The sequence below is a fragment of the Protopterus annectens genome, chromosome 4.part1 (genome assembly GCF_019279795.1).
Source record: "Protopterus annectens isolate FY-2018-M chromosome 4.part1, PAN1.0, whole genome shotgun sequence".
Classification (NCBI taxonomy): Eukaryota; Metazoa; Chordata; order Ceratodontiformes; family Protopteridae; genus Protopterus; species Protopterus annectens.
Genome location: NC_056734.1, coordinates 187,131,433 through 187,149,656, shown reverse-complemented (window position 1 = coordinate 187,149,656; position 18,224 = coordinate 187,131,433). Strand labels below are relative to the sequence as shown.

The 18,224-nt window shown below is 39.5% G+C and overlaps 1 protein-coding gene across 3 annotated transcripts in view; it reads right to left on the bottom strand.

Annotated features, from left to right (window-relative positions):
• Positions 1-18,224, bottom strand: part of GOLIM4 (golgi integral membrane protein 4) — a 2,181,480-nt gene that overhangs the window by 1,043,014 nt on the left and 1,120,242 nt on the right. For all 3 annotated transcript variants that reach the window (XM_044070089.1, XM_044070090.1, XM_044070091.1), the window contains exon 6: positions 6,503-6,585. In XM_044070089.1, the coding sequence (XP_043926024.1) occupies positions 6,503-6,585 (83 nt within the window). The remainder of the gene's footprint in view (positions 1-6,502; positions 6,586-18,224) is intronic.

Genomic DNA, 18,224 nt, shown 5'->3' with positions numbered 1-18,224 from the left:
AGTTGACTGAGGTTTCAGATCATGTGGGGTTCATACAGCTTATGTAGAACTGAAACAGAAGTGGATAATATTCTGGATGTGGTCCTGACCAAGACATAGGTCATGGAAGCCCAAGTGAAGGCAACCCTATCCAACAGTGACCATACTACTGAGCCAGTTTAGAGCTCAAGGATGGATATAAATACCGACTGTAGCATGCGAGTTTTAAGACAGTACATTACGCTAAGCAGGGGGAAAGGGTCAGAGAAGATTTAGGAGACTGGAAGCACAATGAAGGAGTAAACAAGCTACTAAAGCAGGTCAGGGATGCAGTATTCAGGGCTTTGAAGAAGTGAATCAGGAAGAGGCAAAAGCAGGAAAAGCAAATATGGCTATAAAGAAGTGTAAAATTAGCAATTAGAGCAAAAGAGAGCCTACAAGAGGTACTACAGAAGAAATAGGGATGGAGAGAGGGCACAACATATGAGAGGTTGGTAGAAAGGCCAACAAAGGAGATGGGACAGCAAATACAAAACTTGAAAGAAAGCTGAAGAAGGTATATGAAAGGAGAAAAGGGGCTTTTTTAAGAATACAGCAGGAAGATGGAAGAAAATGACAAATCTGGAAAAGTTTAACAAAGATGAGAGGGAGCTTACAGAAGGCTGAGAAAAGGCAAAAGTGGTGAAAATTATTTTTGTTTTATTCTTTAACAAGAAAAGCAGTGGGAAGATAGAAAGCAGTGGGCTGATGACAGGAAGGAGAGAGGGGAGGCTGAAAGGTATAGCTGGATAAAGAATAAGAAACAGGATATCTCCCAGTCTTCACTAATCTGGCCAGTCTACTGTCATGTCACTGGTGGAGCTCTTCAACAGATCTCCATTCAGTGTAAAAGCACCTGATGCTTTGCAAGACTTACTGTGATAATGTGACAATAGTAAGAATGGGAGAAGGGGACCTGGAAGTAGTATTTACTTATTTCATTTATTTGTATTTGTTTACTGGGGTAGATCACTAATTACACAATGAACAACTACAAGCTATATCCATATTTATGGGGACACAATAAAATTAAGTACTTAGGAGTATGGATTAAAAAAAAAGATTCTGGTGTGGCAGGTAATGATATTTGGGAAGAGACTAAACAAAAGATAACACAAAAACTGAGAAACTGGAAGCTCTGTTATATGGATATGGATATCAAGATACAAGCAGTTAAAATGTTTAGTCCCTTTAGTTTTATACAAAGGTCAGGCATAGTTTTATCAACCAGAGGAATAGTTGTGGATAGCAATTAATAGAAAGCTGAAGGATTTCATCTGGGAGGGAAAGATGGCAAGAGTGGAGTTGGACAAGATGATTCTTCCAACTGAACAAGGTGGTTTGGGATTACCCAATTTAAAGGGGCATTTCAAAGCTAAACAGTTAAGACTCCTACACATAGCATAAACAGACACCTGCAATTCAAAGTGGAAAGGGATGATGATGAAATTGGGGGGAAGCTCATGAAACAGAGGGAGTGAGAGACTGAGATTTTGGATGCAGATCCTTAAGGAAAATAACAATAATCATGCAGAATATTATATTCATAAAGTAACAGAAAGTATTCTAAGAACTAAGCCAACACATGAATGGAGAATGGAGATTCTGCCTATAGGGATGACTGCAATCAGGGATACAGACAATATGCAAGAGGGGGCTGGAATTTATTTGAGAAAACTGGTAAAAGAACTAAGGTATTGGGAGCAAATAATTAGAAAAGGAAAGGTAATAGAATGGGAAGAGGCCAATAATTTATTTGGACTCCAGGATGGAGACTGCCTTCCCTATCAAGGATTGATGTCAGTGTACAGGCAAACAGAAATAAATGAGGGTCCTAAGTAAAAGACCAGCACTGATTGAGTTTTTAGTAGACCCTAGAACATGTTAAAAAAAGAATAGTTTGTACAGCATACAAAATATTGCAATATAACTACGAGAATCAATCACAGGAGGTTAGAATGGATTGGGAAGAAAGATTGGATAAGTATTTCACTAAGAAAAAATGTGGGATATATGTCTGTCTCCCAAATATGTAACAAATTCTAGAAGATTTAGGATCTTTGCTTGGAAGTGTTTACATAGGTATATGTATACTCCAAATAGATTCCAAAGATTTTTTCCTCAGGTAGACAGCAAACGCTGGAGGTGTGACGGGGAACAAAGAGGTAACTGGGAACATATTTTTCAGGGAGTTTAATGAGTTAGCAGACTTTAAAGATTTGCTGCAGGCAGCTCTATCAGAGATGCTAGATGAGAAAATTTGTGTAACTAAGGAAATTATTTTTTGAGCTATGATACAGAATCAGAATTGCCTAGACATAGTAAGGCCTTGCTGAGTTTAATTCTGGTGACTGCCAAAAAAAGCAATTACTAGAAAATGGAAATCAAAGTCTAAACCAACTTTACTAGAAGTAGTGAATATAGTAACTTGAAATAAAACAACTGGAACTAGGATCTTTAGAAAAGGACAGGAGCAAATTACATAGGAAAAATGGGAATTGTGGGAACAATACATGCAGAGGAAGAACGAAGTTTAAAAGAAGGCAGGATTTGAATGAGCTATGTAATGTCTGACTGACAAAGACTGGATAGATTATAAGTGATATATAATGTCTGCAACCACAATTATGTCAATATTGTTTGTGATGTATAATGTTAGCAACTACAATTGTGTCAATATGATTTGTTCTCATTTATACAAACGTATGATTGCCTATATCATACTTGATAATTTAATAAAGAGGTTTCTTGTTTAAAACAATAAAAAATGACCTACAAGCACAGCATAGGTTATGTGACACAATAACAAAAGTTTTCATTAACAGAGGCTATATATACAGAATTCAATAACCCAAGTAATACATACACAGAATCACTGAAAAATCAAATTAGGTACACATTTACAAAAGGACAAATAAAAGCTTACTTTAAATAATGCATCTTGTTGCAAACAGAGACTTGTTATTTAGTTCTTTAAGTCTTTAATTATCACACAGTGCAGTTCAACACAAAACTGTGATTCACTAGAACCATTTACTAATGAATTAATAACAGATTAATGTGCAGAGTGTAATCTAAGGATAAATTTAGTTTTGGAGTACTAGGAAGAAAATAAGTATAGACTATAACACAACTAAGTCTTAACTGTAGACCTATATTTTGTTATTCCCATCCATAAAAACAGGACACAATACTGTTTAGTCACTTGAAATTGTTTGCAGTATTGCAGTTTCACAGCATTAAAGGCATGCTTATAATGTGAGCGTTGGTTAGTCAAACATTATTGGTGGCATAGAACACTGTTTTTCCCAGTTGCTTTGACAATATCTTTACTTCCTAATTATCAGGGTCTTATAATAAATTAGCAATTAGTGATACAGCGTAATATTACATAGTGTACTTTTTAAAGCAAAATAAGTAGTTCACTTAATATGGATACTTTCAACAGTTTGGCACTTGAAGACTTAAGGTACAAATTTCTAAAATCAGTAAAAATTGTGGCATGTTTATTAGAAACAGATAACACACAGGATCAAAACATGTTTTTTACCTGCACTAAAAATTAAAGGAATTTCAGCATTTTAGACATGGATAGGCATATAAAGGCTCTGGTGGTCGTTAGCTTAGCATACACCTATGAACTAGACAGAGGATCATGCTGTGTATTCTGCAATAGTTAATAATGCCACTCAAAATGTTCCACGGATTTATTACATTTCATTTTGATTACATGGGAGTTAATAAAAGCTTAGAATGCAAATCATCATTAGATCCCAGCAACCTTTTACCAGGAAAAAAAACAAACAAACAGGAAAGTCAGATTAAAGACCTTAAACAGCTCACATAATAGTAAACACATATGTGAATCTATAACAAAGGAAACATAAAACTAAAATTAAAACCTTAAGTAAACAGAAAGAAAGTAGGAAAACCACAAACGTAGTGCATGATGACGTTGCCAGGGACAAGGCTGCAGAAGCACTACTGAATGATTAGGATGTCAACTACTGCTAAACTAAAAAAACTTAGGAACATGTGTTAAATGACACCACCCCAGCCCTACTAAGCAATTCTAGCAGTGTCTTCTCCATTAAAAAAAAAATGAAATTTTATTTTAGAAAATAGAACAGAAAATCTAATTGGATCTGACCGACCGGCACTTGCGAACAGCTTCTGCTTCGGGCGCCACGCGGCAAGAAAGACTGAGGAAAATGGCGTCGGCTGATGCCTTTATACCCGAAGACCAGCAGAGATGACGTCGGGTGAAGTGCGACACCAGCCGAGGCCAGACCCAGACTTTGGAATCCGGCCGACCGAAGGGCTGCCTGACGACAGGACAACCCATTTGTTAGGACTGCAGATGCATCCTTGAAGGACATCCACAAACGTAGTGCATGATGACGTTGCCAGGGACAAGGCTGCAGAAGCACTACTGAATGATTAGGATGTCAACTACTGCTAAACTAAAAATACTTAGGAACATGTGTTAAATGACACCACCCCAGCCCTACTAAGCAATTCTAGCAGTGTCTTCTCCATTAAAAAAAAATGAAATTTTATTTTAGAAAATAGAACAGAAAATCTAATTCATGAAATCTTGTACCACTAGTATTATACTCTAAATGTTACATTAAGATTCTAGCAGTCTACATTTGAATGAGAAATTTGTAAATAGTAATAAATATCCAAGACAATCTGACAATCAATAGCACAGTGATAATGAGATTAATAATAAAAACATGAAACAACATGCATGGCTGGTCTGATTATAGTACTCAATCTTGATGAAACTGCATTGCAGGTACTGTTTTAAATACCATAAGAACATCTTTTGCGCATGATGGTAAAAACTGTCAGAAATTGATAAAATTAAAAAGGGAAGGAACAAATAAACATAGAAATAAATTGAATTTGTAGGAACAATACATGCAGAATTCTGTTTAGGAGGAGGAGTGTGACAGAAAGTTTTAAGAGAAGGCATGAAATGAGCAACGTAATTTTGGACTGAATGACAGCTGCTGTAAAGAAAGAAAACACATGTAATGCATAACATATACAATTGAATAAAATGTTAATATGTTTCGTTTTCTTTTCAATGTTTGCCTACATCTCAAGTGATAATTTAATAAATGTGTAACAAAAATAAATTGGTGCAACTACTAATGATACAAAGGGTATTACTGGTTGAAACAATAAATCAACATTATAGCCAGCAAAAAGCTTAATACAGCAACTAAAAATGAAATACTAGTCCTGGGCAATCCTTTATTAAGACCTACATGTAGGAATACATTACATATAAACAGGAGCAGAATAACTGTTTCAGCACTTCCTCACACTAGGTTAACTGGCATACCAGGATGATTATACAGATTACTAGAAGGACAGTATAGATATAAACACATGATTATTCATGTAGGCACAAACAATCTTATGATAATTCTACTGAACCAGTGCATACAAAGGTAAAGTACTGAACTTATGTCAGAAGAAACCCTTGTGTGAAATATCAGTTAAAGGGAAGAACTTACAGCAACAAAACAGGAACAAGATCTGGGGGTGTTCATCCTATCTGGAATCAGAAACAGGGTTAAAAGGCAGTTGTTCCAACAGCCTCAGGTGGACAGATTCTAAATGCCAAAGAGGTAAGCTCACACTATACAGGGCCTTGGACAGACCACATCTTAAGTACTGTGTACAGTTGTGAAGGCTTTGCAAGAAAAATAACATCAGTCTTCTGAAAGGAGCTCTGAGAACCACAAGAAAGATGAGTGACATGAAGAGAAAAAGCTATAATGAGGCAAGAGGAGCTGCAGCGCCTTTAATTAGAAATGAGCAGACATAAGCTGTGTTGCTGTACTTGTGTAGAAGATAATGCTGTGGAGATGTAAAGGGACCATCTTAAACAAGCAGGATCCATGAGGAGGACAGGGCAAAGGCATCAGATAGTAATGATGAACTACTCCCCAGAAACTCCAAAAATATTTCTTCACAATGACGGCAGTGGACCAACAGAATGAACTAGTGGAATGAAGGGTGCAGAGGTAACCCACAAAAACATTCAACAGGGTGAAGGAAAAGTGAAGAAATTGTGAGAAAGAAGGTAGGACAGGAGTGAATATAAGATGTTACATGTTTAAGATGTCTTCAAGCTAATGTCATTATAAAACATCTGGGTAAAATTGGCTTTTTAAGGAGGGAAACAGTTTAAGTCTTTAGACCTTATAATCTACACTAATTTCAGTCATACACCCATGAATGTCTCTTCCTTTTCACAATGACCTATACAATGCTGCCAAGAAAATAAATGATAAGCAATCCTAAGTGTGTTAGTTGCATAGTGCCAAATAAAAATGGATACATTCCAACACTAATGTGAGACAGCTGAACACTTACTAAAGACAGAAGTAGCTTATAAGCCTATAAAGCATCTTAGATAAAGGAAGACGTCTGGAATCTAGGTATACATTAAACAATATTTTACCTTAACATCCTGGAGCTGAACATGGACATCTTGATGTGCTTTTCTCAGTAGTCGGTTTTCTTCTTGCAAGTTGTAGATGTTTTCTGTCAGAGAAAAAGCCAAATGTTAAAATACTTTTACAAAAGATGTCTACTACTTGCACATTATGTGTGACAGACAGAGATTCATATACAATGTACCAGACTTTTAAACTCTTGTGAAAAAGTAACAGATTGTTAAGCAGCATTAAAATATAAAGGATGAGCAGCTACGGTTCACACACTCTAGTTCTCTGATCACCTTAGTCTCGGTCAAATGGGTAGGCAAGCAGGAGATACACAACAGGAAGCTCTCTTCAGTCTGTAGTCAGAAGAACAAAGGAAATCTGATAAAGGTTAGGATTCAGAAAGGTCTGCTGTGAAGGGGAGGTGTTAACACTGACATTTTCCTCCTGGCAATAAGGTCTTTCTGATTTACAGACCACTCTATCACTGAGGTTTCCTACTAGCGGGAGCCTCAGGATGAAGGGCGGTCTTACTGACAGACCTGCATGCAAATTCAGTAATCTGGGAAAGGCAGGTTAAGGTTAATTAGCCATGTGTACTCCCTCAAAAATTCTGGTAGCTCCCAATTTGCACTGCTGACCGTATGATCTACCACAGAAATGCCAAGGTCTCCTAATTTATAATGTTAAGCAATTCAGAGAATTATTTGGAACAGTAAAATTTGACTGCTGGAGGAAACAGTCAATGCCAACAAAATACAGCAGTCACCCATTCACTCCTATGGAAGCAGTGACAGTGCAGGCAGGTTTAGTGAAGACATGTGGGTGGGGGCTGTCTGTGAACATGCGTGGAAATGTGTGTGCATGTCTGTAGGGACATGAATGAAGCTGCAAGAATATATGAGTGTGTGTGTGTGTGTGTGTGTGTGTGTGTGTGTGTGTGTGTGTGTGTGTGTGTGTGTGTGTTTGTGTGTCTGCTGGAGTGTGAGTGTGGGTTAATGTTTCCATGAGTGTGATCAACCCCTTAAGCAGTTGTACAATTCAGATGTCTGACTGTGATAAAAGAAAATGCCTATGCAATGTACTTCACATTCGCTCCATGAAAACCATTGCCATACATTAAAGTATTCCAAGCTATTTCACACAAATCACATTAACACTGCAAAGCCAGAATAAATAAGCAAACAGCAGAAGGCAGCAAGTCATTTTCTTCCACAGACAGCCCCCCATCAATTACAGTTATTTTGTCTGTAAATATCTCAGAGATGCCCACTTAAGTAGCCAATTTTACTTCATACAAATGCAAACTAGTCCTTTAAAACCAGAGAGTGAATGTTTAATCTGAGCAATCAAGATGGAGTGTTACCTTCAACAGATATCTCCCACCCTCACCCAGCATATATAGCTACCTCAGTGTACACTTCAGACAATTATGATTAAAAATGACGTTACTTTATTTTATCTTCATTCTATGCAAACAGTAGCTACACATTAAAATATTCCATGGTGATTCTCAAATTAATCCTACAAAACCAGATAGTGACTCCTTACACTGATAAAATAAAGATGGTCAGTACTTTTCACAGACAGCTCCCACCACCAGTCAACAGTTAGTTACTTTTGTGAATATTTCTGACTTCTAATGGTAATAAAAAGATTATGCTTCAGCTTTGTTCCATGAAAACAGTAGCCACATATTAAAGTATTTCAAATTGCTTCAAACAAATTGCAGTAATACACAAATCAAAATAATGAGCAAAGAACAACCCATTAGTCATATTCCCTCACAGAGAGGCCATCATTTTTGGATGATACTCTTAATTCACTTAATTATTAGAACAACAGAATTTGAATCAAAGTTCATTCACCTTAAGTAGAAGTTGTGTGCTCACAACTAATGAAAATGGAGCATAGCAAGCCTTGGCAGACAGCATAATTTAGTGGCCATGTAGGCCTATTGGTGGAGACTTCAGGGTATCTCACAACAGTTTAACATATTCAAGATACATTTTGGACAAGAAATTTGGATGTTGATTTATTAACCCCTGAAAGGTTGTGCTAATGAATACAAAAAGGTAACAGAACACACTGAACTTCTGAGTGCATATTCACAATTAGTAAAACTTTCTATTTTTATAAAATGATTTAAAATTATGGAAAACAATGCTTCTAAAAACAAATTTTGGTATCACTCTTTATGTCAGATAAAAAAAGCAAAACATACTTAAGATTTTTATACATCATGTATTTGCATCCTTGAGATAAAGAACAAATGTGCACGTATTATGAACCAAATCTAAAGACACCTCTACTACAGAGGCTGTAAAACTATAAAGTAACAACTTAAAAGCTAAAATGTGTGTTGTCTTCTAAAAATACAGTCACCATTTTCGACTCCTTTTGCATAAATACTGCCCCTGTGGAAATGTACCCCTTCTACGAGAGTACGTTATCTCTGATTTTAAAATCATCACATAATTAAATGGTCACACTGCTCCCACACCAAATCATATCAACAATCATTCAGCACTAATATTGCATAAAGGTTTGCCACATTTTTATCAACCAGAGGAGAAACTACGGACCACAATTAAAGATTTTTTTAGGAATTTATTTGGGTGGGAGAGATGGCAAGGGCTTAGTGGGGTAATTTGTTTCTCCCATAGAGCAAGGTAGTTTAAGATTACTAGGATTGAAGGGATACTTCAGAGCTATTCATTTAAGGCTTATATATGTAACACATGCAGAAGACAACAAATCAAGTAGAAAGAAATGATATTTGAAAAGGGTGGGAAGAGTTCACAAAATAAGGAGACAGTATGAGTTTGGATGGAGGCTGTTAAGGAGAACAATAACATCCAAACAGAATTTTATATTTACAAAGCAGCAGAAGCCATTTTCCATTTGACTGGACTTACATGCTCCACCCATGCTAGTGTCCTACCTACTCCTACTCTACTGCTCTTCTGTTGATTTCCTGTGCCTTTTCAACCAGTGTCAACAAGTATAAACAGATGTTACTATATTTCACTGTGTTTTCAGTTGCAACATCATGAATTAGCCCTGAATTTATATACTAAGAGGTGTAAGACATTCCTGCATGTGGTGTAAATGTGTTCATTTCAAACATAATGAAGCCTTTTCATGGCTCAAACCAGTTGATCTTATTACCAGTCTCTGAAACGATCTTAACTGTTTTATGCTGTGCCTTCTATGTCTTATTTCTTTGTTTTTACACATTAGTCAAGTTTCACTGTGTTGAAATGTCATTGTTTTCAATTAACATGTTTGTGTCCAGTTCCACTTCATTGCTATAATAGCAGTGAAAATGGAAAAGTACAGTTTTGTACCTACCATAAATGTAGATGTCCGAGAGGTATGCATCTGCAGTCCTTACAAATGGGTTGTCCTGGCCTCAGGCAGCCCTTCGGTCGGCCGGATTCCAAAGTCTGGGTCTGGCCTCGGCTGATGTTGCACTTCACCCAACGTCATAGCTGCAGTTCTGCGGGTATAAAGGCATCAGCCAACGCCATTTTCCTCAGTGTTTCTTGCCCCAGATGCCAGGTGCCCTCTAGGAAGGCTAAATTTGGATAAATGCAAATGTTTCCAAACAATAGAGAACAAATAGAAATAAACATGTATATACATATATACAAACAAATACACCATAATAGATTCCCCCAGCTAGCTACAAGGAGGGCAAATACCCTAGGAGTACCACAGAGGGGAAGGAGGGTGGGTAATCCTGACTGCAGATGCATACCTCTCGGACATCTACATTTATGGTAGGTACAAAACTGTACTATGTCCTTCAAGGATGCATCTGCAGTCCTTACAAATGGGTAGAATACCATAGCCAAACTGGGGGAGGAGGCACTAAGGAAGCACTAAGAGTTTATGGTGTATTTAAGATCCCTTGCAAAACAGCAGTGGCAAAACCTGCTCGGGATCTGGAGTATAAAGGCAGATTATAATGCTTGGCAAATGTATGCACGGAGCTCCAAGTAGCAGCCTCTAAAATGTCTTTGGTAGCCACTCCTCGTAAGAAAGCTGTAGTAGTGGCTGTAGCCCTTGTGGAATGAGGTCTGATGTTTTCTGGAGTTGCCTTTCCATGAAAAGAATAACAAAATCTAATGCATTTTCTATCCATTTTGAGATTGTTTGTTTTGAAACTGCTTTTCCTTCCATTCCTGTGGCATATGCTACCAGAAGCTGGTCAGTTTTTCTATAGTTCTTGGTTCTGTCCAGGTAGTAGCGCAATTGCCTGTGTACATCCAAGGTATGCAGCAATCTTTCCCCCCTGTTCTGTGGGTTGGGGAAGAATGTTGGCAGGTGTATTGCTTGGTTTAAAGATACTCTGGAGACCACTTTTGGCATAAAGGTAGGATTAGTTCTCATGGACACTCTATCCTGATGGAAGATAAGGAAGGGCTGTACTGCCATTAATGCCTGTAATTCAGAAACCCTTCTAGCTGAAGTGATTGCAAGTAGGAATGCAGTCTTCCAAGATAAGTACTGTAATTCTGCTGTTGCTGCTGGTTCAAAAGGGGGAAGTGTTAACTTTTCTAACACAAAGTTCAAATCCCATGTAGGCAATGGTGGTTTCCTTGGTGGTTTTACATTTTTAATTCCTCTGAGAAACTGTCTGAGTAGAGGTTGAGAAAAGACTGGATTATCCATGTTGTATTCTGCTGAAATTGCTGATGCATGAATCTTAATGGAGGAGTAAGACAGACCATTGTGGAAAAACTCTGCTAAATATTCCAGGATGTTAGCTATGTTTGCCACTGATGCATCTACTCCTTTTGTTGCACTCCAAATGAGATATCTTTTCCATTTTGCTGAATAAGTTTTTCTTGTTGAGGGTCTGCGAGCCTCCAAGATAATGTCTTTAACCCTTTGAGATAAATCAGGGTTATTTTGTCTTATGCAATGTTCCAGGCAGCCAGCTGCATTGTTTTCAGGTTTGGATGCAGGGTTTTGAAGTTGTTCTGTGTTAACAGTAAGGGAACTAGGGGCAGATGCCATATTTGTTCCCGAGACATGTTCCTCAGTAATGGGTACCAATGCTGCCTCGGCCAGTCTGGAGCTATCAGGATGATCCTTGGACGGTCTTCTTTGATCTTCAATAGCACCTTGTGCATCAAAGGAAGAGGTGGGAATGCATATGCTTTCAGGTTTTTCCAACTGAAAGATAGGGAGTCCACCTTCCAAGCAAGTGGGTGGTATGCCCTTGTGCAGAATTTTTTCAATTGGTGGTTGTGTGGGGATGCGAATAAGTCTATTTCTGGTAGTCCCCATTTCTCTGTAATGGATTTGAAGATGTCTGGATGTAGCATCCATTCGTGGGCATCCGTGATAGTTCTGCTTAGGATGTCTGCTAGTATATTTTCTTTTCCTGGTACAAATATTGCTTGTAACTGAATGTTGAAGCTCAGGGCCACATTCCAGAGGTCCATTGCCATCTGGCATAGAGGGTATGAATGTGTGCCTCCCTGTTTGTTGATGTACCACATAACTGTGGTGTTGTCCGTCCTTATCAGCAATTGACCCTGTCGAAGAAGTGGTCTGAATGTCTGAATTGCCAGTTTTACTGCCAGCATCTCCTTTTGATTTATGTGTAGGTTCAGCTGGTCTTGAGTCCATAAACCTTGTATGCACTTGTCCAGCATGTGTGCCCCCCAACCGAGGTCTGAGGCATCCGTTGTGATAGTCTGGCTTGGTTGAGTGCTGTGGAAGGGCATCCCTTTGTTCGATTGACAGGCCTGAGCCCATCATTGGAATTCTTGCTTCAGGCATGGAATTATTGGAATTTGGGTTTCTAGGCTGTGCTTGTGCTGAGACCATAAATTCCTTAGGTACCATTGTAACTTTCTCATATGTAGTCTGGCATGTGGAATCAATATTATGCAGGATATGCCATGTAACCCAGGGCTTGCAGGACTGTCCTTGCTGTTAGCTGGTTTTGCTTTGTTAATGCCATGAAATAGAGAGGAAGTTGCTTCTGTTTTTCTGCTGTGAGGGATGCCATTTGATTTGATGTGTCCAGTTCTGCACCCAAGAAAGTTATCCTCTGGGATGGTATCAGCCTTAACTTTCTTATATTGACTGTGTATCCCAGGGCTTGCAGTATATGAATGACCTTTTTCAAATCTTTTTCTAATTAGTTTTTGTTGTCCGCTTGTAACAGGCAGTCGTCCAGGTAAGGGTAAATTTGAATTCCCTGAAGCCTGCAATGAGCAATTACTGATGCCAGGCATTTCGTGAATACTCTGGGCGCAGTAGATAAGCCAAAGGGCAATGCTGAGAATTGATAATGCTCTGATCCTGCAAGAAATCTGAGGTATCTTCTGCAATTTGGTCGTATGGGGACGTGCAGGTATGCCTCCTTGAGATCTAGAGTTACCAGCCAAGACTCCTTGCCCAGCATGGGAAGAAGCTGCTGAAGGGTCAGCATTTTGAATTTTGGAACAATGATGTATGTGTTTAGAGCGGACAGGTCGAGAATAGGTCTCCATTGGTTTTCTTTTCTTGGTACCAGGAAAAGTCTGGAGTAAAAACCTTGCCCTTGTTCCATGGACGGTACCCTTTCTATAGCTCTCATCCTTAGTAAGTGATGTATTTGTTGTAGAGCATTTGTCTTCTGATTTGGAGGTAGGTTTGGCATTCCTCTCTTCCTTGGTAGAGTATGGAAGTGAAACCTGTAACCTTGGTCTATTGTCTGTAAAATCCATTTGTCTCCTGTGATGTGATGCCAGTTTACTGAAAATAAGGCTAGCTTTCCGCCTAAGGGTGCTTCTAGTTGTTCCCTGGTAGGCGGTCTCAGAGCCAAGTCACTGTGATTGTCCTGTGGAAGTGGTGGTGGCTGGATCTGTGGCAGTACTCGCTGGTTGTTAGGCTGCCACTGACGTCCCCTGTAGGCACCTCTGGATTGACCCCTGCCTCTTGGGCCTATTCCTGCCTCTCTGAGCTCTGGAGGTGTCTGGAAAGGACCAATTCTTGGAAGGCCAGTTCCTACTAAACCTTGGAGGCTGGACCTGTAAGAAATCCTTGACTGTCTGGACAGATTTTGCTTTCTCTTCCACCTTCTTCAGCACCTGCTGTGCAGGGGAGCCAAACAAATTGAGCTTATCCATGGGAGCGTCTAGGAGCTTTGATTTAACATGGTCTGGTAAGGACTGCTCTTTTAACCATGCATGCCTTCTGATCACTGTACCAGTCATAGCTGATCTAAAGGAAGCCTCCAGTGCATCATAGCCACATTTTAAAGAATGATTACTGACCTGCTGAATGTTATGTACCATTTCCTGAACAGATTTTTTGTCTAATGGTTCAGACGAGGACAGTTTTTAGTTAACTGATCTAACATAAATTCCTGATACTGAATCATGTGGAATTGACAGTTTAAGGCCCTAGCCGAAAGAGTAGCAGAGGTGTAAACTTTTTTACCCCATCTCTCTAAAGCCCTAGATTCCCTTTCAGAGGGGAGGGGGTTTTTGGCAGAGGTAGCTGCTACAGCCTTGGGTCCCTGGGAGATAGTTTCAGGATCTGCAAAAGGAGCCTTATACAAATGATAATGTGTGTCCGGAACCCTGTAGTACCTGTCGGGCTTAGCAGGGGCCGGAGGAAGAGAATCAGGAGCAGTACAAGCATCATTAAATGCATCATCCACAACAGTGAGTACTGGAGGAATGGCTAAAGGCCTATGCTGTGGCAAATGCAAAAAGGTCCTAAGCCTTTTCCTAGAGTCTGAAAAAACCTGGCCCTGCCATTGAAATTGTTCCCTCATAGCATGCAAGGTTTCCCCAAAAGAAAATTCCTCAGGCGGAGAGGCAGAAGGAATGGAGTCTTCTGCATCAGAGTCCTCATAAGGAGAATAAGGGCCCTCTGGAGGGTTTGTATTATCTGAATCATCAGAGGAGTAATCTGAAGAAACTGGCTCAGGGGGCTCTGCTCTAGGCCTCTTCTCTGGAGGTGGGTGAGAGGCCCTGTCAGGGTGAGGTTGGGATCCCCGGATCAAAGAAAAGAGATCCTCTGCTAGACTAAGCATTTGAGAACTAGAGCTAGGCCTGAGAGACGGCGTCTTAGCAGGCACAGTTTTGGTAGATTTTGCTGCTTTAGCCCTGGCAAAAGCCTTAATCGACATGGATGCAGGGGGCCTAGCAGCTCCACGTGCAGGAGTAGATATATCTAAAGGTATAGTATCCGATAAATCCTGTGAACCTGCAAGAGCAGGTGGGATTTCAGTAGCAGATTCAGCCATGCTGGATGAGGCCTCAGTAGGAGGCAAGCTTTCGGCCGAAGGAAGAACCGTGGACTCGGTTTCAGCCAAAACCGAGACACTCGCGGTTGGCTTAACCGCGGTTTCGGCCGAAACCGTGGACCGTGGGTGTCGATCCTTTTCCTTGTGTTTTTTAGTTAATTGCGAAGTCGGAGTTTCCGACGGCATATTGTAAGCAAAAGCGGAGCCGAAAAACTCCTCAGCAAATTCCGACCGACGTCTAAGCGTCCGTCGGTTGAAAGAAGCACAGGCTAGACAAGCTGCTACGTCGTGGTCTGGGCCTAAACAAGGTAGGCAGTAAGAGTGGAAATCTTTATGAGGTATTTGTTTCCCACAAGTTCAACAGTTATTCACTTTTTCTGACATCGGCTGAGGCAAGAAAGAGTCTCCAACGGGGTACTTAGCTTTTTAGAAGTCTTCGGTAGTAGTAATCTCTGGTTCTGACCGACCGGCACTTGCAAACAGCTTCTGCTTCGGGCGCCACGCGGCAAGAAAGACTGAGGAAAATGGCGTCGGCTGATGCCTTTATACCCGCAGAACTGCAGCTATGACGTCGGGTGAAGTGCGACATCAGCCGAGGCCAGACCCAGACTTTGGAATCCGGCCGACCGAAGGGCTGCCTGAGGCCAGGACAACCCATTTGTAAGGACTGCAGATGCATCCTTGAAGGACATCTATTCTTGTCCTTTCATAATTCCTGAGGGCAAACTCTCATATCAGAAGCAGTCTGCAATTTTTACACTCTATTACCAGTAGGTGCAATTCCAAACCATTGCAAAGAAAAAATACTTAACAGGAGAACAATTTTTCCAGACCTCTTTCCTAATCAAATATACAGTCTCACTTACTAACCCTTTTAGAAATGAAATTTGCCATCATTGCCACACAACCCGAATTCATAAAATTCAGGCATAAAAAAGGAACCTGTAGGTGAGGTAAAGGAAAAAAACTGAGTTGCCTAAAAGGATGGACACAGAAAATAAGCAATGATGCAGTCTCCACTATGGTGAGAGGACAGTTAGTATGTGGAGACACTATAATACACACCAAATGTTCACCTACATTTCCAACATGCATGAGGGTGCATATATCCCCCCTGAAGACAGTGCATGTCAAGCTAAGAACTGGAAAGTAAAATTGTTGGAAAGCATTTCAAGAATGTGCTCCAAAACAGTTTTAAGGATGACAGCCAATGTGTTTTTATGCAAAAAGCAGTCCCCCACATGGTTCACAATCCATACAAGCAGAGCATTTATACAACAGAACAAATACAATTTCATTTGGGGAATCATAACTGGTTTTTGACCTTCTCTATGGTCTAGAAAAAATATAGCTTCTCCTTCCTGTCCATCCACAATAATAATTATTATAAAAATGTATGTAACGCTGAAAAGCCCCAAGCCCTCCAGGGCCATTACCCTCAGATCACATCTTGCTCAATTTCTCCAATAATTGTTTACCAATGAAGTCCAACAGTCTATTCCATAGAAATGAACATCACCTGACTAAAAATAGAAATACTAAATAATTTTACTGAAATATCATAAAACTTTGAGGCAAGCAAGCCCCTGAACCCTCTTAAAATTACATACAGACTCCAAGGTTGCTTCACCCTCTGGGAAAGCTATACAATGTTAAGAGGGGAATCTAGTTTTAAGTGTTTCATTCCCTTTTCAGCATGTTGCCTACATTTGCTAAACTGTACTTCTGGTCTACTGACTTTGGTGTAATATCATTCAATCAACTGGTCTTAGATGAATGAAATGCTCCAAGAGCAGCAATGGATTCTCAGACTTGCACTTAAAAAGACAACCATCCCCCAAGCACAACATTTATTTCACAATGAGTGTATTTCCCTCTCTACAGAATGATCCCTGAACTTTTATAAGTTAAAAAAATGATGTAGCAATTTCTTCCACTCTGTGGCCTTTCAGTCCTTGTCAGCTTTCTCACTATGTGTTGGAGAACTTGAGGTTGAATGGAATCTCTTGAGACATTATTTAGGAATTTGGTTTCTGTGCTCTTCAATCATTTTGCTACCGCATCTGAAAGTTTCTTGCTAAGGGAAAACACACACCACAGTATCTGTAGTTCTGTACCCTCACTGGGTCATAAAACTAATCAGTCTCTAAAGATTCATTGCTGTGCTGTCATTTACTGCTACATTTTTCCTTCCTTTGATGCCATAAACATACTGAACCTTTGCTTAATCCTGGATGTAACATATAACTCCAAAATAACTCATAATTTATACAAATGGGAATACGTGTAAACTAATAGGTAGTAGTGGGACAAGTCATAAGTTACTGACCTAGTCACTACTACAAAAAGCACACAAACTCATTTTTATGTAAAACTTTGTATGAAATAAGTTTGTTTGAAGATATATAACTGTTACTGTGGAAATTATGCAAGTGTGTGCATTTAAATTATATATTTTACTTCTACAGATACTTGGATTTGTGTATACTCATGATTCATAAATACACAGTCTCATTTACCATGAAACTGATGGAAAAATAATAAATAAATGGATATAGGTTACTACTAGAAATTAAAAGTTTTACAGGCAAGACCAGGCACAATGGCCTTCTAAATCTGTGTCATTTATGATTGACTAATTAGCTAAGGTTTTTTAAGGAAATAAAAATGACATTGTGGCTAAATGAAGTAAAAGGGGGAGGAAGTACTGAGTGCTGAGACTAGGACAATTTAAACTCATTACATGGCTCTCATACTGTGCCCGCGGTGGTGGTGCTGCGGTAGCGTTGTCGCCTCACAGTAAGATGCTGTCCGGTTCGATTCTTAGCTAGAGCGTCTTCTGCGCGGAGACATGCGTGAATGGGCGTGCCTTCGTTGAAGGTTGTGCGTCAGAGCTGGTAACTTGGCACGTAAAAATCAACTACCAATCATTAGCGGACCGGAGTTCTGCTGTGGCGACCCCTAACCGGGAAAAGCCGAAAGACACAACAACAACAACATGGCTCTCATATTGTATTATGGGCAAGTAGAAGCCTTTCAAGAAAACAAGATCACATCAGAAGGTCTGCACGCAAGAAAACATTCAGGGCTAGAAAATTATTAAAATTAATAAGTAGTTACTGTGCTGTAGGCACATTTGGACTGTGCATACTTTCACAAGAAAATAAAAATATTTTTCCCAATTTTGGCCTGTAGTGGTCTATCAGAGTAACCTGGAAATGATACACCTAGTACAAAATCATCATCAAATCACCTTTGTTTAAATGCAAAAATAAAAAAAACCAATGCTTGCACAAAACAGTAGGATTTGAGTTGAATGCCCGCATGCCAAAACCAAGTACGTTCTTCACATTAGTGATTCAATCTGGAATCATTTCTTTTTAATCTTTCTAGTGTTCCTACACAACAAAAAAGCTTTCAGCAATGATGGCTGGCCTCTCCTTTCCTTTTCTTTCCAACACCTATATGACACTTTT